Source organism: Pholis gunnellus (assembly GCF_910591455.1).
Source record: "Pholis gunnellus genome assembly, chromosome: 21".
In the NCBI taxonomy this organism is placed as follows: Eukaryota; Metazoa; Chordata; class Actinopteri; order Perciformes; family Pholidae; genus Pholis; species Pholis gunnellus.
In genome coordinates, this window is record NC_136548.1 from 15,707,701 (window position 1) to 15,730,709 (window position 23,009).

The following is a 23,009-nucleotide window of genomic DNA, read 5'->3' on the forward strand; positions in this document are numbered from 1 at the left end:
ACCGTTGATAACAGGCAGCCCTTTTTTTATTGAAAATCATTTAATTGAATTTGATTCGTGCCACCAGCGTTTACTCTGCAGAGGCATCAAAGTCTCACTAGTGGGGGGGAGACTGAGTGAGCGCCAAAGAGAAAGTTCAGCGCCGAACTGCAAATGTTACCTTGACGAAGGCTCTTTTTTTGAGGACTCGTGCTCTCCAGACTGGAGAGCTGTGTGGTCTCTTAAAACATTGTCACATGGGCGTCTATGTATCATAGTTATAGTCATCGTAAGACTGCCGGTTCCATCTGCAAGATTCATGTGTGCAAAGTTACGATATAGAATAGCAGTGAGGGGGAGGAAGAGCACTAAAAAAAAAAAAGATCCAATGGACTACAACCATGGAGACCATTTTCTCTTTCATTTTGAAAACCTCTTTTACTTTACCACTCTGTGCTTTTTACTCCCTCCTGCCGCTGCTCATTGTCCCCTGCTCCTGCTATCCCTCCTCAGGTGTCATAACTTTAATTTGCAGACTCTCCAGGGGTTCGTCTTGTTCTTTTCTCTGTGCTCTGCTTGATCACACCTCAGCCTTAGAGGGGAGAGGGGGAGGAAACAGCCAGACCCAGAATAACTGTGGTAATCACCACCAACCAGCAGCTATTCAAATGGACGCTTTTTTCCCCGCAGGCGTCTGTACTTGTTCGACATTATTTGTCTCATTGTGTTTGCATTCACTTTGTGATCACTTTGGCCTGAACTGTGTGGAAATGCTGTCAGTTGCTTCTTCAATTTAAGTCACACAGTGGGAGGATGTTTTCTTGTCTTGTCTTGTTTGCTATTTTTTTTTTTTTTGCTTTGGAGTAGAAAGGTGGAGAAAGATTGGAAATAACTCCGTGGTGACGTTTTTGTGAAGGGAATTGTGTCTCGGGTCCTGTGCACAACGAACAAATACAAATCAGGTGATCTGATCACAAGAAGACCCTCAAAATATACTGTTAGCAAAATACGTGAGCAAAATACTGTGATTAAGGTTTGATAGTATTTATTCAAATCAAGTATCAAATGCAAATCCGCTAAATATCTAAATATATGGCAACGAGTATGTTTTCATGCACATTAGTGTCCTGCTTCTGATCATATCCAGGATCTGGCGCATGATGGCGCATACATGGATCACGAGAAACCTGGTTATTCATCACCCTGTTTACCAGCACTCTGTGCTGATGTTGGCGGTCCCTGTGGACAAAAGCAGGAGTGTTTACCGAGCACCAGAGTCCCTTTAGAAAACCTCCCCTCCCTCCAGCGGGGACCGGCGGAGCAGTAAGGTGAAGCTCTGCTCCTCGCCGGGGGGGAGGACACGCTTCCCCCAGGGGGCGGAGCTCTCCACCTCCCCGCCGGAGCTCCGACTTCGCTGCCATCGAAGGCGGAATTGGACCTACTGGCTGAGAAGCCAATCTTCTCATTGATGGTCTTCATAACCGGTTAAAAGTTATTTGCCCCCCCAGGGTCACGGATGCACAACGCAGCGCATCGCCCTTGGCCCTGCGTGTGTAAAGGAAACCCACAGAAACGTAGTGAATACTGCATTGTTGATTCCCTGCAGCCAGTCCCCCCCCCCACTGGCAAGGCAACGTCTCACTGTGGCGCTGTGACTGCTCTCTCGTTGCCATGTGGCCTCTGCAGCTGTTGTTCTTGGCGTAGGCAAAGAGTCCTGCGCTGGCTCTCACAGTACCACCCGTAAACTTACGGATTCACTTATTGTAGTGTTTCCCTCTGATGGTTTTCCTGTCCGCTGTCCAGGCTCAAGGAATTGTGTCCTCGTTTGACTCGTTGCTAAAAAATATGCAGCTAGATATTGGTCCAACTGCCTTTTCAATGGATCGGTTCACCCAGGGTCCTCGCGTCCACGTTGTGTTGTGATGTAGATCAGGATGCAAGGAGAAAAATAACGTATTTAGCGCTAACGGTCATTATTCTTCCCTTATTGAATGGGAATGCATTTGGCAGGGTCTTTTCCATTCAGCTGCCGTGATTTGTTGTGTTATTTTGGGGACTTAATGTGGTGTATAATCAGAGGCTCCTTCAGTAAACACATTTGCCAGGAATTTCAGGGCTGCTGGCTCGAGTCTGCCGCTGGATAAAGCGGAGCCTGTCCTCCTACTATTTCACCACTGACAACGACTAACTGCCCGCTACCTGGTTTCCTCTCCCAGAAACTTTTCCATTGACACTTGGGCATGGATTTATCTGCATTACACTGCAAACAACCTTGTCGAGGTGTCCGTTAAGACAGAACACAGAGGAGCCTGACCTGGTGGAGTCAGTGGGAGGACATCCCTGACACACACACACACACACACACACACACACACACACACACACACAAGGCAATTCCCTTGAGTAATCTGCTGTAGCTACTGATCAATTAATGGCTCCTGCCTGTGATGCTCTGGTCCTGTCAGTCTGATATGGATTCCCCATTAGTCACGAGGGCCAGTGAATAGCCAGGCCCTTTCTCTGCATTTCCCTACGACCAACTGCCCAGCATTAGTCATGAACCCGGCAATCTGCAGAACACAAGGGATGGAATGTCAGTGAGATGCAGCTCTAACAGCAGAGAACAACACAAGACCTTGTACGTGTATGCAGGAATGAAAAATAGAGCTGCGACTATTATTTTTGTATTATTACTGATTTATTTGTGCATTATTTACTGATTAAGACCCAAGGACGCATCTTCAAATTGCTTGTTTTGCTTAATAAATCCCTGGAGATCGATTTATTTTCTGTCAATCAGCTAAAGAATTGATAGTTTCAGGACATTTATGTATGAACCTCAAGACGTTTTGAGTTCTGACCAAAATGTGTGTGCTGAATGCTTGGGCATATTTTGTTGAATTAATTTCAATAAAGTCAATAATGAAATATGCCAAGTGTCGGGTGAGCATTCCTATAGAAGCCCAGTTAAGACATTTGTTTATTTTCCACAAACAAAGGTAAAAAAGAAAAGAAACAATTGGATTGTGTACCAAAACCTATATTGGCACCGATATCAAATTGTCAGATGTACCCAAAGATTTAAAGATTAGAGCTGCAACTAACAGTTATTATCATCGCTGACTAATCTGTTGCTTATTTTCATGATTAGTTCATTTGTCATTTTGTTAACGTTTCTTGATTTGAGTGGCAAAAGAAAATCTGCATCCTCACACTGGAGAGGCTGGGTCATGCTGCCATTTTTGCTTAAAAAACATTCCTCAAACAATTAATTGATCATCTAAATAATTCCAAATTTCTGTCCTCTGACTAATTATGTAATTAATGAATCTTCTCAGCTCTAGTGTAGATCACTTGGTGGGTGGATTCAGGGACAGACTGTGGTGTTTGGTTTTGTAAATACTTCACTCTGCAGATCAGAAATGACCTTGAGTTCATTTACATGTCACTATTTGACCTTGCGTGGTATTTAGGACATCCGTATTTTTACTTCACCGCGATGAACAGGGAAGCAGAAAGTGAACAGCGAGCCACAAACCTCTACTTCTTGCCCCCGGTGAGAAAACAAGGGTCTGTTTCCATGAGCATCACTCCCTTAACTCTTCCCAATCTCTCTCACTCCTCCATCTCTCCCCGGCCCCGGGAGCCGAGGCTTTTTTCATCACAGGTCTATTGAGCAGTGGCACATGTAGCCTGCTGCTTGCTCTCACCCTTCTATCGCTCTCTAACTCTCTCTCTTTTTTGCCTTCATCTGTCTACTGGCTGTAGTTTGACTCATACTTTAGCCAGCCATGGGAGCTGCTTGACCCCTCTCTTCCTCTCTCCTGGGGGAGGCCGATCCGCCGACCGGGGCCATTTGTCTGCATGTAATGGAGGTCTGAGGCTGTGGAGCGGGGTTAGGCCCGGCGGAGAGGGACGGCCACGACAGATGCCAAAACACTCCCGAGCTTTTGTGTGCGTGTGTGTGTGTGTGTGTGTGTGTGCGTGTGTGTGTGTGTGTAAGAACAGGCACAGCTCAGTCAGAATGTGTCAGAACTGGATTAACACGATACGATATGCACACAGACTGGCAAAGTCAGTGGTTGAACTAGATACAAAGATATGCTCTCAAGATTAGTTGTTAAAAAATGAGTCCAGGGACGATGTATGATAAAGAGAGCGCATCACTGGATCCATGTTGATTTAATTTCCTTGTTATGCAGTTTATTAGTAACGATGAAAATTAGAGAAGGGAAGCAGCTCCGATCGATCAGCCGATATTCGTCCTGGATAGTTTGATTGGTGGTCTCTGTGAAGGCCAATCAGATGACGCAGAACACGCGACACAACTTGTGAGCCGAGTCTCTAAAGCCCGTCTCACACAATCTGTTTAAGGCGGGACTGTTGCACCGTTATTTCCGATTCGCTGTTCTATATAGAAGGTACGGAACACGGAATAGGGGGGGCCTTGCTGCTCCGCCCGTTAGGTATGGCGGGATCTCTGTATTGCCCGCCAATAAATAAACAGATGTGAATTCATGATGCTTTCTCATTCCCTACTTCTAACAGTTAAATGAATAAATATTGCTGTGCGATGAATAGAAGGCTTCAAATACACCCCCCCTGTAAATGAAACATTTATACTCCCATTTCAATCCAACATGAATCCTCATCATCGTTATTGATTTAAGTGCTTCGGAATCATTATCAGGCTGGCAGTCATTGAAAAGCCACCCCTGACGCCTCGCATATATAAATTGATCCAAGAGAAAGTAATTGCATATGAGGCCAGTACTGCTTCCTGCTGCAAGTAAAACTGGGATGGCACGTCGAGCCGCGGACTGGGCCAAGATGTTTCCGAGCAGCTGTCTGCTGCGAGGCTCTCTCGTGGACCGCAGCTCTTTCTGGAAAGTAATAATGGAAAAAGGGAAATTGGGTTGGACTAAAAAGAGAGAGCATTGAAAGTTGCAGGAATAGACATAAGAACAGGTACAGAGGCATGTTCTTGCATATCTGATTTGTCCAGATTTCTCCGCTCAGTGGCTTGACGAATCCCTGCACCGTGCCGGTTACATGTAAGTCATCATTACAAGCAAGCCTCAGACAGCTGCTCTCACACCAATGAGAGACTAGGGATTTTAATAAGGATGACCAAAATGCATTCAGAGCAACATGCTAAAATAAGAATTTACTTGAGGAAGCTGGTAAAAAAAAGAAATGGAACAATTCCATTACCTCTTTTAACCAAAGTCTTATCTCCCTATTCCTGCTCCCTTGATATACATGTGAAGCCATTCTGGATAATTGGCTTACTCTTAATTTCCTCCTGCATCATGCGCTCTTTGATCCCTGAGGACCGGCGAGCACGCTGTGCAACAAAGTCTGGTGTGACCCCCACTGCAGCAGCCTGATTACAGGCTGAGGGGAGAGAATGCTCAGCAGGGAAGTGCATTAAAATCAACTAGCCGGCGGGAAATATTGCCTCCCACTCCAACTATTATTGATGAAATCAGGACTTGCTCTGGATGATGGTAAAATACAAGTTGAAACTTATTTTGGCTTGAGCTTAGACGGGGTTATTGAGCAGGGAGTGCGAGCTGCACTCATCCAATGCTGTACATTACCACGGTGAGAATGGGCTGTCTCCTCCAGGTCGTATGAAACCCTGCCTCTTATAACTTACCAGCACTGCCCCGTATATTCATCTTCAAGCGTTTCTTAAGCGACAGGTAAAGAAGCTAAGCCCCCGGTTTGTGTCCCCGTTTTAGAAAGGTCCTGGGAAGTCACCTGGGATTCATTCATCCGCTTTGGACACTTCCATTCTGCCCGCATCCCTGAGGGGGATCCATAATTCATGGCCGTGCGTCCAGCATGTCACCGCTCCAGCAAGCTGGCATTAAATATTTACCACAGATCATAAGCTGCAGCCATTGAGGCCTGCCAGTCCCTTTAGGAAGTTTTCGGTCTCAGCATGCACAGGGAATCCCAAATGAGCCCAGTGACCGAGGCTGCTTTGGGAAATGGGTCCGGAGATGGATCTCATAAGTCATCGTGCCTCAATGCTAACAGCACAGGTAGCCTGTATGCCGCTCTGTGCTGTGTGCAATGCTTTTCCTTCATGCCACTCTGGAGCTAAAAAGAGAGCCCGGTGTCCGCTTGTGAGCATTTTTATCCCTATTTGGATTTATTTTTTTTCGCCCAGTTTTTCATAAGCTCTGTTGCTCCCTTAATAAGGCACCGCAGATGCCACACTGGTGAGAGATGCAGGACAGGATGGAGGCACACTTGGACGGAGAAGTGGAGTGGGTTTGTCTCGAAAAAAGCCATTACTTCCAGGGAGTCAAAGACTTTTTTGTTTGTTATTTCAGATAGCTGTTATTAACAATTTTGTGCTGCCAATAGCTCTGGGAACTTGAAGGAAAACGTCAAAGAGAAAATCCGACTGAAATGTCAAGAAGCAAAGGCGGGTCGGTGCAACAACCATTTGGATGATGTTGATTTGTTTCCCTTAGGGCTACAAATAAGGACTATTTTGATAATTGATTAATCTGTTGATTATAGCTTTGGCTGATCCAGTATCAATCGGACAAAAAAAACCTACTTTTTGTTATTTATTTAAAAAAAACCCATCTTTTAATACAATACAAATATATATTTTAAATAAATGAATATGGGGGAATGTGGCCATGCTCGGAAAATCATATATTTATATATATTTTATCATGTACAGTATTTGTGTTTCTCACCCAGTGTAGCCAGGTGTTCGCTTCATCAAGCGTCCAGTACGTCCATTTTTAAAATCAGAACCTATAATCGTGCGTTTGCCTCTGCACTGAGACTCATTTCCTCTTATCAATCACTTGAGCTACACGAGGCGCCGCATTGGCTGGCCCCGCCCTAAGAGACGTCACCACAGTGCGTGCATCATAACACAGACCCGACTAATTGATGATTTAAATCAATTGAATAGATTAGTTGTTGACCAAGCTTTCTGATTGGTCTGTGACTAAAAACTCTCTTTTGTTTCCTGGCGTGTTTAAACTGTGTCACAATGTCATAAATGTGCTATTTAGTTTATTTGGAATACATTTGACCTGTTGTGTTGAAGAGTTTATTCCCAAATGTGGTTCGGGTAGTTGTGTTTTCTGCCAGGGCAGATGACCAGATACCGCTTCCTCACATGACTACATCCACCTTCTGGTGGAATGGATGGAGTTAAGGAGAGAGGGGGGGAGTGGGACGGACCGGTAGATGGAGGGATAAGGCCAGAGGAAAAGATGTATGTGGAGGGAGGCACCCAGTTGGAACGGGCTATCTACCGCCAGATTGTTGAACAGGCACAGATAATAAGAAAATATTGATTGTAAACATGGTCAGGGGGCTGCTACATCAGGCGGCAGAGGGGGGGGGGGGGGGGGAGATTTCTCCCTCACTGGTTCCTACATGGACGAGGGAGAGTCCAAGAGAGAACTTGATAGAGACAACTAGGCGCCAGGCATTAGCCCCTATAGAACACCTGATGAAAACGGATTAGTGTTTATTTATTTAGTCATCATTTCAGCGGCCGAACAAGGGAAGACTCTGTTGTCTCCTGCCAGAAGCTGCTGGCTGCCGGAGGTGCAGACCGCTGGAAGCAGCGGGGTACAAATAGCCAATTAAAAGCCGTGGGTTATTACGCAGGGCTATCATATTTCAGAGCCGGACCATGAGGAGAAGTATGAACAAGGGAGGTTGTCAATATTTCTGCCTTGCTCAGTCAGCACCGGCACCGTGTTTACACATTGTAAATCGATATACCTAATGCAGCTTGAACAGTGTAATTAAAATGTTAAAATGTTTAATACCCTTTCCAGCAGTTGGGATCAAGTGTGGCCACGCAACCAGACTCCCAACATATTTAGCTCTAATTAGGCAGCCTGACGCTTCCTCTGAAGGCTGAGAATGTGTCGTGTGTTCTTTATTCTTTTATGAAGCTTTCTCTGAACTTCTTGGTTTTGAAGGAGCACAAGAAACTGTTATTTTAAAAATCGTCATTCACGCTGGATTCCTGACACCTATCTTGACTTTCCCTCCCCTTTATCTTCTAGTTTCAATAGGTCTTAAAATACAGATGTTCTTTTTTTTTTAACGCTCTACTTGTCTCGTTCCCTCCCTCAGCGCCATCACTCTGGACAACACGCTGGTCATACTGTCTACGGTGGCGCCAGATGCCGGGCGCTACTACGTGCAAGCGGTAAATGACAAGAACGGAGAGAACAAGACCAGCCAGCCCATCACCCTGTCAGTAGAGAGTGAGTAACCACATGCTGTAAACACACCGTAACGTCTGATGCAACTTCAAATGTGCAAAGCAACTAAGCACAATAAGAACCTTCTCAAGTCCTGCACTTCATGTTTAACATCGCATCATATGGCTTTTCAATGTAAAATAGTGGAACTGTAAATGTAGTGGAAAGAAAAGTACAATATGTCCCGCTGAAATGTAGTATAAAGTGAAGTAAAAATACATCAAATTGAAGGCTGCCCCTTCCGCTGTTATTTCTTTGTTGGATTAGTATTTTTTTTTCAATTACTTATTCAGAAACTTGAGACATTTCTGGTGAAAATAAGAGTTAAAGTGCTTTTGTGCGATTTGATTAAATCAAGATGAATTAGTCGACAAAATCAATTTATAAAAAACATGTCGTTAGTCACATTACACCGCTGCAAAAAAATGTGCAGATTGAGTGCTTCTACTTTTCATATTTATTATAAAAGTCAATTTAGCGTATTATACTGCGTTTGCCCTGAAGTGAAATGCAGGAGTTATAGTTCCACATTGTTGGATCACTACTTGTTCTCAAGTAAAGGATTTAGATGGCCCTGCCACCGCCCTGCGACATCTAAGAAGCTTTACTTTTACGATCAGATATCATTTCATTGCACTTAAGTGCATCCGTTGCCATATTTGCTCATTGTCGCAGATATACGCCCGCAGAAAGAGGGGGCTACGGGGGGGGGGGGACAGGGACACAGACTGACTGTTTGACTGCCAAGCAGTTCTTAATATTCACCAGCACCCTTAGCTGCTACAACAACAAAACACAGCGTACACATAGCAAACCAATTCGAGTAGCTTTAGCTCAGCAAATTGAAATGTTAGAGGAAACCTAACAGACAGCATCTTATGACATGGTAGACTGGAGTTCAGTGCAGAAGTGAATGAGGGGGGGGGGGGTGAGGGTAAGATATTACAGTTGACAACACAAGGGAACAGAAATAGCCTATGGGGAACATTGGAAGAGTTGATTATACTACTGCTAGAACACACACACACACACACACACACACACACACACACTGATTCAGGTTATATCGAGAGCCCAGCAGGAGGTTTTAACTTGGCAGGTCTCAGTGGATCACAGCGTACATTTACATGAGCATTCCACTCACGCTCTCACGTATATACACACACACACACGTCGTACACACAGTGACGGGCATGCTGCCGGTGGAGCCTGCACTGACAGTCGTGTTGTGTTTGAGTGAGTGCTTGCGATTGGCTGTGTGTGCATGTGTGTCTGTCGGTATCTGCTGCAGCTGCTGCTCCTGCAGCGACACGTCCTTGGCGATGCATTTCCCCGTGAGCCCTCGCCTCCCAACAGTACATGCCTAAGACTTGGCGAGGGCATAGGTCAAAGAGAACTCTGGGGAGACTCGTGCTCATGTTACAGTATTCGTACTATTCGGGACAAAGTTTAGAAACTTGATTTTAACATCAGCAAGACATGTTGAATTATGTTTTCAAGTACATTTTGAGAGCTTTGGTTTGTCACACTGAAATATGTAGCAGGGTTTTTCCGGTGACTAGCAGTCAAACCTTTAAGGTGTGTGTGTGTGTGTTTGTGTGTGTGTTGGGGTGTGCACACATGCCCTGTACACTGCATCTGATGACCCAAGATTGCGAAGAGTGAATCATGACAACCCCTGAAGCTGCATCTGACATGTGCAGCCACAAGCACACTCCCAGGGCATGATGGGATTGACGGATCAGTGTGACTTTATCGCAGACATGACACATCTCAAGCAGCACGCGCACACACACACTGTGCTCTCACCGCCACGGGCTGTCTGCCTCTGACGCTCACAGCACAAACACACACACAGGCATAAACTAGTCCGCGCAATTCCGAGTTTTGAACGCATATGAAAATATATCTGCGCGAGTGCACGCAGCAGCCTATTCACCCCGTCGGCTTCGTGTTCGTCAGGCAACATTTCTCTATCCCTGTTTCTGGTTCTCCAGCAGACATCTTATTATCCACAGTCAGTGCACTGCCTCGTCCTATTCGACCCATTCTCTGTCAGAACTCGGATACACTGTGCTCCCTGGTCAGTTTCAATATGTCACGTCGTTAAGCACCCCCCCGGAGTGCACTGGGTGTGAATGAAATGTATGGGACACCAATGTCCAGAGGACTGTGATAAATATATCTATTTCTGTTTATCTATCAAGATCATCTGTGCTTAACCTCTCCACATGTGTGTGTTTCTTTGTTGGTGTTTGGCGATCTGTCCGTCTGCCTGTCTAGATGTGGGAGGTCCAGCAGACCCCATTGCCCCGACCATCATCATCCCTCCCAGGAACACGAGCGTGGTTACGGGCACCTCAGAGGTCACCATGGAGTGCGTCGCCAACGCCAGGTAAAACACGCTGGAGCTGCAGGGTCATATGTGTGTCAAAGGGCCAGTTGACTTGAATTCAGACCAGGAGATTTCATAGAGGTTATGCTTCTCAAAATAAATGCAACAGGAACGCATGAATCTTCTTCTTCTTCTTCTTCTTCATATCTAATTTGTCATTCATACATATACTGCACTGCACAAATACCCATCTTAAGTATTAAACTGGTCAAAATGTTGTTTTGTACAATAAATTGCATATTCTATGAGTGTTGAATGATAATTGTGGTTAAATCCAATATATTCTCTCTTGTTTCGCAAGGTTTTGTGTTCTTGTGTCTTGAATGAATATGCAGTATCAAAGCCAACTGCTCCACTAATGACATCCCTTGATTCATCAACTAGTCAGTTTGAATTGAAAACAGTTGGCATCATCTCAGCCCATAAACAGATATGTATCTGTATTTCAATACTCGAAGCTCCAGCAGATTAAACAGATTGACGGATATGCGTCCCATCGGACCAGTGTTGCCGAACCAGAATCATTTATTAGCGAGCAGAAGAAGAAGAAAAATAAATCTCTCGGTGAGATTGAAACATATCTGAGGCTTTTACGTTTCACTCTGCAGGCCTCTGATCAAGCTGAGTATCTCGTGGCGTAAGAGCGGCGCGTTGGTGACCAGCGGCTTGAGCGACTTCAACCGCAGGCTGACCATCCTCAGTCCCGTGGTGAGCGACGCCGGCTTCTACGAGTGCGAGGCCATCCTCCGCAGCAGCAGCGTGCCGTCAGTCAGCGCTGGGGCTTATCTGCATGTATTCGGTAAGAATCATAAACCGAAGTATGCTCCTGTTTTTCTTCTTGTATTATCACTTTGTACTTGTATTAGACACTGCATTGCAAGTACTATTTTTACAGTGGGCCTTAAGGAAAAAACAAACAGTGAAAGCACAAATATTAAGGAAACGTGCTCCAAAGATTCACATGAGCCGTGATGGGAAAGCTTAAAAGGTAAAATAGGTTTATTGTTGACTTCCTCCATGTTATGTTTGTCGTTTGATATTTGTGCTTTTGCTTGTGTGTTTTGATATTTTCAGTAATTCATGATTTGGAGGACATTTCCTTAACGTTTGTGTTTTCATTCTCTGCGTTTTACCCTTAAAGTTCACCATCATTTTATTCCTTTTATTTTGCACAATGTACAGAGAAAGTGATGTGATTAGTCTTAATGCATAATTGCTGTATGTGCTTTTGCATCAGCACGACACGCTAAATGGAACGGGGAGGAAAAAGAAACGAGTGTCTCCATTTAGCTCCCGTACGGTACATCAGGCAAATGTGTGGGAGTAAACGTAGCATTAAGGTTGCAAGTTCAAACAACAAGAGCTGGTATGAAAATGATATAAATATCAGCGGTCTCACTGTATGAATCTTGCAAAGCTACAGCTGTGAAGTCATGAGGCAGTGAGGGGAAATCGTTATTGATTTAAAAGGGAGAAAGTTAATGGTTGGCCTCAAGAAACTGTTTAATGGCGTCGCTCGAGTCACTTTCATTCCATCCCACCGAAACACTTTGATGTTTTCAAGGTTGTAACGTGATTCAAAGGACAAGGTGTGGTGAACCTTTCCCTTGATGGAGCAAAACCGAGCCTTTCCTCTCCCCATGAGTTTGAATGATGCATTTAAAACCATCACGGTGTATCAATTACTGATTTCTCCAATTAAACTACTGTGTAATGACATTATTTTCAGCTGCTGTATGAGCAATCTGCCCCCATGAGCTGTACATTTTAAAGCAACAGTACAATATCTTAACCATCCCTCCTAATGTCTTCAATTACAGGCACTGTCATTGTAAGATGTCACACGGTACCACAGGGGCACTTTGTGAGCTTTCTGATGATTACAGCCGCATGGTTTGCAATCTTGCCTCTCATTTTATCAATTTGTCATCCTGTTTTTTTTCCTTTTCACTCCGTCACTCAGAACCCCCACAGTTTATTAAGGAGCCGGAGAAGCACATCACGGCAGAGATGGAGAAGGTGGTGGACATTCCCTGCCAGGCACGAGGTGAAAAGCATTATTATTTTTTTTCATGTGATTTTTTTTTATGCCGAAAAAAAGGGAAGCGTGACTCATTGTCTGTAAACCTCACCCCCCACACTCACCCCTCTGCAGGAGTGCCCCAGCCAGACATCGTGTGGTACAAAGATGCTTTGCCCATCAACGCGGTGAAGATGCCCAGGTACAGGGTGCTGGTGGGAGGCAGCCTGCAGGTGAACGGCCTCCTGCCTGATGACACCGGGATGTTCCAGTGCTTTGCCAGAAACCCGGCAGGAGAGGTTCAGACCAACACATACCTGGCTGTTACCAGTGAGTGCTCGGCTCTTCAAGAAATGGTTTTACACAGATAATTACTGCTATTATAGTACAATGTGGTTTGTTTAAAAAAAAAAGTAAAAGAGTAGTGTTAAATTATTACACAGCTCTCTCAAGCCCCGTGTCAAACTCAGACAAAAAGAAGAGACGTAATTGCTTTTTGCAAAAGTGGAAAGCAATTCCAACCTGTAAGGAGGGCGAAGAAGAGGAGCAATTTAGTGCTTTTAAGGCAATTCTGACTCCCGCAATTTCTGCTTCGACTGCAACGTACATACTAAGATTACACAATCAGAATGCATATGAATCAGATTCCAAATATTTATTCTAAAGTAATTAGTTCTAATAATTAATTAACCTTCTCTTGTTTCTAACATATTTTGTTACCTACGCAAGAGATGTGTTTTTGATCTGACCGGAATGTGATCGCAGCAGATACTGTTCTAACGATGTGAGGTGACTACGTTGCAAGATCTGATCGGTAAAGACATCAAGCAGCACTGATATGCTGGATTTATCTTGGAGAAAGCGGGTTGTTGTTTGTTGTTCTGGGAACAAACGTACATTACAAGTATTATTGAGTTTTTCAGAACTGTATACACGTATTTGCATTCTCTCAGTAGTTCAGAACTGCGTTTTAGTTTTCTTAGATAAACTGAAAGTTGACGTTACTACAGAAGAAGGAGCTTAATACCACGTTTGCTGCCTTACTCTTATCACCTGAATGGCATTTTCAGACTTTTTCTCCGAGCACGCGCCACTGCTTGAAAATGAACGCTCATTTCACCCTCGCTGTGCATCTGTTTGGCAAGTTCCTGACATCTAATTTTCTTCACTTTGTCTCATCTCCTGCAGCCTCCCCTCCACGCTGCACCGCATTTTCAGAATTCATGATATTCTGTTTCACTAACTCACCCCTTCCATCACCGACTCCCTCTCTTTCTCACTGTGACACTGTCTCGTCTTCTTCTCCCTCTTCCCTCCAGATCTCATCTCATCATCTCGCTTTTCCTTAACACATCCATGTCCCCGCTTCTCCTTCTGTCCTATCCTCTGTCCTTAGCTCAGCACTCCTCCTTTGGAACAAACCCCCTACTCCTTCTTTCCACTTGGAAGCGATACAGTTTTCTGTCATCCTATAAAAACTTTGATTTATTGCATGTCACTAATAGGGATTTCAGTTATCTACATTTTGCCATCTCTTTCTAGTCATTTTCCTTCCTCCTCTTCCTATACGCTATCTCGGTGGGTGCATGCTGTGTCAATCCGTGAAGAATTAGTGGGACAAAGCATCGCCTAAACACTGAGATGCAGCAGGCTGGCGCTTACCAAAAAATACGTTTGAAGAGGGGTTTTGCCATCGATGTTTATTCTCTCACCTCTATAACCCTCTTACCTTCTCTCTGTACTGAGCTCTCTCTTTATTCTGTGTGTGTGTGTGCGTGTGTGTTTGTCTCCCCTCAGGCATTGCCCCAAATATCACAGCCGGACCCTCAGACAGCACTGTGATCGACGGCATGTCAGTCATCCTGCACTGCGAGACCTCTGGAGCTCCGAGACCGGCTATCACCTGGCAAAAAGGTCTCTGTTACCCGCATGCACGCGCGCGCACACTCGCCGAGGGATTATGATGTTCTGTTTTCTTTTGCGCATGGGGACCACATGGCTTAACAAATAAAGCCTGATTGGATTCCCTGTTTGGATCCCAATAGCCGATCAGGGAAACACTGTTGTTTTTCCTCACAATCCCCTCTCCTATTCTGTTCCTGAATGCCTGCTTATTTCCTCTCTCTCCTTCCATTCTGTCTGCCTTTTTCTCTTGTTTGTGTATGTTCTTTCTCATCTGTTTTTTTTTCTCTCCTACCTCCTCATGCACTCAAGGTGAGCGCGTGTTGGCGAGCGGTTCGGTCCAGCTGCCCAGGTTCACCCTGCTCGAGTCGGGCAGCCTGCTCATCTCCCCCTCGCACATCTCCGACGCCGGGACCTACACTTGCATGGCGAGCAACTCCAGGGGCATCGACGAGGCGTCCGCTGACCTTGTGGTCTGGGGTGAGCGTGCGGGGTTAGATAGGCCTTTCGCATCCTTTTTTTTAAACCCACCCATGCCTGATATTGTGTGTTGTAAATGCCCAAGCAATCCTTCACGATCGGTGGCAGTGGTGGAGTTTTATTGAGAGGCATGTCTGCTTAGCAGATGTTGGGTAACGAGGATCGTGCCGTATGATAACACAACTTGCGCTCAATTCCTTCAGATACAAAAGCACCCTTCTGTGCGAGTTTGGAGTCCTCTCCGATGCGTCTCCTGCAAGAAGCCATCACGAAAAAGAAAATACAAAACAGCAGCATGTCATTTCAATTGAAATGAGTTTTGTGAAATGTGTTTGGCTTGTTGTTTTCTTTAGTATTTGTTTTTTTTCTCAGGAAGGACATTTTGTAAGTGTTTTTCTCTCTCCAATACTTTCTTCTTCTCTCTCTCTCTCTCTCTCTCTCTCTCTCTCTTTCTTTCTCTCTCATCTTTCTGTCTCCACAGCTCGCACCAGGATAACCACCCCTCCACAGGACCAGAGCGTTATCAAAGGAACTAAAGCCATTATGACCTGCGGAGTCACACACGACAACAGTGTGACTGTCAGGTAAAGAGACCTTCCGAGATGTATTCATATAGCATTACATTATACTTTTCCAAAAGAGATGGCATAGAGTGCTTCACAATAGAAGAGAGTAGAAATACAGACATGGTGAAAGAGTGTAAAAGGAAACAAAGGGAAGTGAAAATTGTTAGGTCTCGAGGTGCTGTTTCATAGAATAAAGCTTGCCTATAGTTTTCTTCTTGTCAACAAATAAAATGACCAAAACCAACAATGTGTTGGTCTGTCCCTTGATATTTCTTTTTTTTGTCTATTTAAGTCAATCTCCTAAAAGAGCTGGGCACTGTGGTTTTGTTGGGGACTATTTTCAGTATGTGCATTAACACGCATTTGGTGCACTAGTGAGTATTCAGTGTTGCAGTAAGGTGTATATGGGATTGACTCAACACTCAAGTGTTTCTCAATAATGTGTTTTTAATTGTTTTTGGACAACAATGGCACCAATGAACACACTATCTCTTGCTTTGGCTACACTCATTGTGACTGTAAGAAAAATATCCAGAGCAGCGTCTGTTCTATATTCTCAGCTACTGTAAGACATTTAATTGAGTTTCCTTTTAGCGAGATGAGTGAATTTTAGTTCGCACTTATGCAGTATACATGTCTAGGGCTTTTATTGTGAAAGGTAAGAACGAAAGGTGTGGATCTGGTCTACGCTGCCTTTTGTCAAGGTTGAAAGGAGTAATAAAGTTTTGCTGTCTTGGTTCTGACTGCAGAGCCTCAGTGTTGTTGTAAACTATAAAGTACATTTTGAAATGGGTTGATGTCTTTATTTGAGGTGCGGAGGCTCAGATTGACCTTATTTTATTGCTTTTCGGACATGTAATATTGGTGATCTGTGTGAAAAGTACTCATGACAAAAAACACAGTTTAAAAAAAATATATGTTGACGTGTGAATTAATCACACAAAACCACCGCCGGTGTGTAAAGGTCTTTATCCTTTTAAAGGAGTCCACAATGTCCACAGATCAAAAGCCCCAAAAAGAACGAGGTTCAAAGTGAAGGCGCCTCAAAGCCACGGTTTTCTTTTAGTTTTGAGCCCAGAGTGAGGTTCAACCAACAAGCCCGTGGGTGCCTGACCAAGCAGACAAATCTTAAATAGGATTCTGAATTTGGAGCGGATTTAGTGGAGCCACATTTGATAGATCACAGAAAACTCACATCAGCACTTTTAAAAGGACCTGTTCTGAAGCCTTGCAGCTGCATTCTGCACTAGTTGCAAGAGATGCGGGGATGTCTTACTAAAGCAGGTGAGAATGGAGGTACAACAGCTTATCCATCTAGACTATTGTCAATGGCTCAATGGATGCCAAATCCATCTGCACATCTGGACACGTTTCTATGTATTTGTTATCCTCCACACGTCACAATGAATACCTAATAAAGCACAGTTGTTGAGCCATATCGGCCCACAGGTCTGTTAATGAAGATGCCTCATCATTAGTTATTACTTGCCGAACTCTTCTCTACACCGTTGGTTGTTAGTAATTTACTACCCTAAGCACAATGTATTTATTATTTAACGCTCCGTATCATGTTCTGTGCTCTAGCACATGCATTGCAATGTAAGGACCGAGCAAAGACACAAAGCTGTTTCCCTGACTTAGCGAACTAGTCGTGCAGCTTGTACAAAAGCAAACACCCACACATGTAAAAAAAACGTTTGGCAAACACTGATGTGTATGTATGTCATTAGAAGACAGTCGCTGTTGCACACCTCCAGTTTACGATTGCAGTCCAATCCGGTGCAAAAACACACAACCCGCGCAAAACAGACGATTACTGAACTCCAAGCTTGTAGCCGACATCAGTGGCGATCAATAGACTATCCTGTCCCTTTCTACTCAGAAGAGAAGGCTACATCTGACGCCACGTTTGAGCTGTGCGGTTTTGATGAGTGTGAATTCGGCGTTTGATATGCAGCCGACAGCTGCTATGATATGCGTGCAGGGCAAGTTTGAAGAGACAGAGAGGAGAAAGATGAAATACCTCCCTAATAACATATTCTTCTCGGTTTGTGGTGGAATAAATAACAAGCAGAACCCCCAGTTTACTCGTTGCTTTACTGTCAAAAAGACTTAACCTACCATCTGAGGCTGACATGCTCGCGTACATCATAGTTCACATCTCAGCAGGTGGCGACCAAGCAATGCTCGTCAGGTTCTGGCAATCTGGTAGGAACTGCTTTTTGATGTGTTTGTTTGTGCATTTAATTAGGCACTGAAGAAGAATGCTCTTTACCATACAGTTTGAGTTACAAAAGCTACTTTGTTCAGTTCCAGTCGTCACTCTGTTGAGTCTGTATGCAGTCGAGCTTCTTCTAAAGTTTGTTTCACATTCAACATTTAAGATCTGGGAATTGCAGATTCTGGCTAGAACAATTTGGACAGGGTTTTCCCAGGGACTACTTTCTGTGTGGTGTTTGAGATGTTTTCTGTTTGGTTCAAGTTTGTTTTGTGGAAAACTGTAGGAGGCTTACCCTCCTCGCCCGTTTGACGTTGTTGTTGCATTTTCCTAAATCTATAAAACGGAGGTGGTGAGTAATACTGTGTTTTTACTAATGGGCAAAGACACCCAGGTTGACAAATACAAAGGCAGCGTTTAGTGCAAATAAATATCGTCAGTGTGTTTAAACTGATCGACTGATGCTGCTGAAGGAATGAAAAGCAGCAGCGGGTGACGGCGGGGATGGTGACGTTAATGACAACGGGGCCAGCTGACTGATGACTTTGCATTCCAGGCATGTCTGGGAAAAAGAGGGCTCGGTGATCAGCGTCCAGTCCATCCCCCGCATGCGGCTGGAGGCGGACGGCACCCTCCACATCTCCCAAACCTGGTCGGGTGACATCGGCACGTATACCTGCAGGGTCACCTCCGTTGGCGGCAACGACTCCCGCAGCGCCCACCTCCGTGTCAGGTAACCACCGGCGCCTTAATCGCTTGCCTGGCTTTCTATTTCCTCTCTCCTTCTCACTCTTTTTTTTTTTTTTTGCTCCGGTATTCTCCAGTGCAAAGATACAGGAAGGAACATGTCTTTTGAAGCAAGACAATGCATCCACACATAGCAAGTGTCAGACGAACACACACACACACGTATGCCCTCTACCTCCATCTTTTCACTGCCATCCTGTTATTATTGACACCTCTGACTCATTTCCACTTAAATGGCGCCCGTTCCTCCTCACCTCCCCTGTCCTCATTCTCACCCGACACACTCTTAACACTTGTCCTCACACACTGCTCTGGATTGCTTTTGTCTTCTCAAATCTTTTCTTTCTCGGAGACGTTCTACTTGTGTTGTGCTGTGGCACTGCAGCAAGGGTAAACTGAATATGAATGAGACATCTAACTTTCTGTTTGCCAAACTGCTGTGCTTTACTGACTGTGTCTTTCTTTGTCCCCCTATCGGCCTTCTCGTTGGCTATCTGCCTTTTGACTTGAGTTACTGCCAGTTATTCGTTCGTTGCTAGAAGGTTTATCTATCAATCTGTCTGTGCTTATCTGAATTCATGGCTGAATGAATTAATGATCCCCAGCTCTGGCCTCATTTATTCATGTCTTTATCCGTGCATTTTCTTCCCTGTCTGTCTCTTCATGCCTTTCAATCCACCCCCCCCCCCCCAGGTGATATCTATCTTCTTTTGTTTGCCTGCGTGTCCATCTGGACAAGGAACCGTCTATTCCGTCTTGTCATGCCACATTTCATCACCCGTCTTAACTGTTGTAGAACCTTCAGCTTTACTTCAGATGTGTCCAAGGAGACGTTCAGTGTAGACAGAAATCTGTAACGCTCTGCCCCCCGCGGAGGATTTGCTGTGATTCTTTTTTATTTATCGAAGTTGTCCCGATGTTCCCTGCAGGCAGCTGCCCCATGCCCCAGAGAACCCGACAGCCGTGCTGAGCACATCAGAAAAAAGAGCCATCGACCTGGCCTGGGCCAAACCTTTTGATGGCAACAGTCCGCTCATTCGCTACGTCCTGGAGGTTTCTGAGAACAGTAAGTCACATATTATCCAGTCATGCAGCGATGTGTTGCATCCTTCTCTACCTTTTATGCTTTGTAGCCTTTGTGGCGGTTTAAACAACTTTAAGATCTATGAATTGTATATGATGAGTTAGGTCTGGGGGGAGAGGGACCTCGGCTCTTGCGATCAGCATTGCAGCAACAAGTGAAGACGACGCTAAATGTTGCTTGTTTGGATTTGTTTTTTATTATTTCCACGCAGCCAGGCCTCTATGACGTCAATGCTTTTTTTCCCCCAAAGAGCTACAACTGCAAAGCACATACAGAAAAGAACTTGAAAATGCATGATCAATAAGACTAATTAAGAATGTCCATCATCGCTTTTGATCTCAGTGAGCTACACTACAGTCCATCACTTAACAGCTCTGCACGTAACGAGCAACTTAAAGGAATACTTCACTCCCAAAATAATTTGTGTATCAATTGCTCACCCAGAGTTACCTTGATTTCTTGAATAAAACGTAGTTTTTCTCGCATACCTCTACAGCAATAAATAATCCAAAACCTCTTGATGAATTGAAGTAAATGGGCGCCGTGTTAAACGACAGCAAAACTATATCAAAACATCCGTTTACAGGCTCTCACACAACTCGTGCAGTGAAATGCAAGTCTCATTGAACCAGTCGTATGCTCACCACTTCCCAAACCTTACTATTTAAAAGTGCTTCTGCATCAACGGCACTCGCTCTGACCAGTAAAATGTTTATGCAGAAGTGTTTCGAATCGTAAAGTTTTAGTGAAAATGTAGGTGTTTAGGAAGCATTGAGCATACGACTGGATCGATGAGACGTGGACTTTAGACTTCTCTCCGTTTCCGGTCTCACTGATGGCAGAAGGCCTCCTGAGCCACAGCTGCCCCGTGTGCAAATGATCATTTTGAAGGGTGACGTGTTCCTGTTAAAGTTTATACGCTGTAGAACTGTGTCAGGCTTAAATCCCTCGCTTCCTTTTGTCAGCATGATTCGTTTCGTTTATTTAATGAATTTGAATTTTTTAACTGTGACCTATACCGTGACAAAATGATTGCAGGCATGAGAGTGAAAATCCCTTCTGAATATTAGTGAAATTGCCAGAGATGTGTTCGGCTCATTCCTTACAAAATGTTACATTTTGATGGGATGTTAAAGCGAATGGTTAGCAAAGCGATGAACAAAGATATGTGTCGGAACGAGGTGTTCAACTAGATTTTCTTTGTTCTAGACGCTCCCTGGGCCATCCTGCTGGCCAATATTGAGCCACAGTCCGTGGCGGTGACGGTCAATGGCTTGATCCCGGCGCGCTCCTATCAGTTCCGCCTCTGTGCCGTTAATGATGTGGGGAAGGGGCAGTTCAGCAAGGAGACCGACCGGTGAGTTAAATACAGATCCTACAGCTGTTCCTACCACTTCAACACCAGAACAGCTCTTTGTCCCTTTTTATCCAGGGTTTACAACATAGAGAAAAACAAAACAGCAATATACAGTTTCCCTTGCAGGGGGGCTTTCAAGGTACACTTTTCCCAACAGTTTTCTGAGGACATGTTAATGGATTTTCTTTTTTTTTTATTGTATAGAAGCAAGCTTTTTTTTCATCCATTCTTTTCCTTTGAAATCCACAAAAATGTCCCTCTATGGTAGTATCATTTAATTGGCAATAGCAGTGAGAAATCTTAGAAATGTCGAACACGAAACCTGCAGAACTTCGTGGCTGTTGGCAAATAGTGCTCATTGTGCTCAGGAAAGCCGTTTCCTAGACAACCAGTTTGACTGATCCCTTCAGTCAAGAGTCGGCGAGGAGGGATATACGAGTACCAAAGCTGGGACACACACACACACACACACAAACATGCACAATCACATGTAAACACACACGAACGCCCGCGTGCTCTCGCATTCGGAAAGCCGCAGGAGGGATTTAGGTTTCAGGCGACATTAGGTTCGGCCGTTCCGCGGCCTCGCACAACTTCAAGCGCTCGTTCCTCCCTCCTAACCCTCACCCACTTTCCCCTCTCCCTCCCTTTCCCGCCCTCCACCAGTCTGTCACGCTGCCTCTCGCTGCCAGCTCCCTTTGCCAGAGGAGAGCCACGGGGGGGGGGGGGGGCGCTCCGTCTGTGTGTTGCAGGGGGGGGCTGGCACTGTGTGCTATGTGACGCCATTTGGTACTTAGTCACCGCCACTGATCTCACTCCCATCTCTCATACGCATCTTTCCCCCCCCCGCGCAGACACTCACGGTGTTCTGTCCGAGTAAATATATAGCGTTTAGGTGGCTGTAAAGCCCAGGCGTCCTATGACTTTGTCGTCTGTGGTGTTAAGTGTGGGCCCTGTGCGTATATCTGGGGAGCTAAAGCACACAAGGACTGCTCTGGGTTTTTTAACAAAGACAACAAAGTGGTAGGAAACAGTTGAGGAGACAGAAAAAAGAGGGTTTTTTAGTATGTGCTTCAGTTGAAATGAAACTGGTATTTAGCTTTAAATGGATATGCTTCATTTAGGCTGTTGCATTATTACACAGCTTTAGTTTGAAATAAACGAAAGCTGTGTTCATTATGAAAAATGTTCGTTTAATCTCGTTTCCTCTCTTCATATCTCTGCGTGTGTGTGTGTGTTGCAGTGTCTCTCTGCCAGAGGAGCCCCCCAGTGCCCCTTCTCAAAACGTCATCGCTAGCGGCCGGACCAACCAGTCCATCATGATCCAGTGGCAGCCTCCGCCGGAAAGCCATCAGAACGGCATACTCAGGGGCTATACCGTCCGGTAAGAGCCCCGTTCATCCACCTCTCCGCGGACACCTGTCTGTGTCTCACTGTTTCTTACAAAGGCCGGAATTAACAAACCTACACAGTTCAGTGTGAGGTTCACCCCTCGTGCCGTTAGAGCTGATTGATTTCACTTTAAATCTGTGACGTTGAGAATTTAGGATTTGCACTTTCAGTATGAACAAATAAAAAGACATTATCATAATATGGGACGAGTTGGAATTCGGTCACACGCAGTATGTTTGACATAAGAGTCCATACACAGTGTCAGTTAACACCACTGCATTAATACAATCATTTTGTCTCAGAGCAAACTGAAATAGTTTTGACTTCGGAAAAACTTTAGCGACTCTAATCGGCAGAGTCAGCAATATGCCAAACTGACTGTAAATCCTGTAAACATGTAATTAGTTTGGTTTTCTGTCAGGCTTCTTATTCATTACATCCAAATGAAACAGCAGGTGCTTTCCAGACAACAGTCAGTGCCGTCAGTGGTTTTTAATTGCTTGTTTGCTGGTGCTTTGTCTCCCCCTAGCAGGGAGTCTAGTGAACTGGCTCAAGCGGCAAAGTACTGTAATGTCCCCTCTTTGCCAGTGAGTCATCTAAAA

The 23,009-nt window shown here is 44.8% G+C and overlaps 1 protein-coding gene across 1 annotated transcript in view; it reads left to right on the top strand.

Annotated features, from left to right (window-relative positions):
• sdk2b (sidekick cell adhesion molecule 2b) overlaps positions 1 to 23,009 on the top strand; it is a 71,821-nt gene that overhangs the window by 15,608 nt on the left and 33,204 nt on the right. Inside the window, exons 4-15 of the mRNA XM_079183328.1 lie at positions 8,116 to 8,249; positions 10,530 to 10,641; positions 11,250 to 11,440; positions 12,605 to 12,688; positions 12,797 to 12,991; positions 14,459 to 14,575; positions 14,876 to 15,043; positions 15,525 to 15,627; positions 18,384 to 18,560; positions 19,504 to 19,640; positions 20,868 to 21,015; positions 22,259 to 22,399. Of these exons, the coding sequence (XP_079039454.1) occupies positions 8,116 to 8,249; positions 10,530 to 10,641; positions 11,250 to 11,440; positions 12,605 to 12,688; positions 12,797 to 12,991; positions 14,459 to 14,575; positions 14,876 to 15,043; positions 15,525 to 15,627; positions 18,384 to 18,560; positions 19,504 to 19,640; positions 20,868 to 21,015; positions 22,259 to 22,399 (1,707 nt within the window). The remainder of the gene's footprint in view (positions 1 to 8,115; positions 8,250 to 10,529; positions 10,642 to 11,249; positions 11,441 to 12,604; positions 12,689 to 12,796; positions 12,992 to 14,458; positions 14,576 to 14,875; positions 15,044 to 15,524; positions 15,628 to 18,383; positions 18,561 to 19,503; positions 19,641 to 20,867; positions 21,016 to 22,258; positions 22,400 to 23,009) is intronic.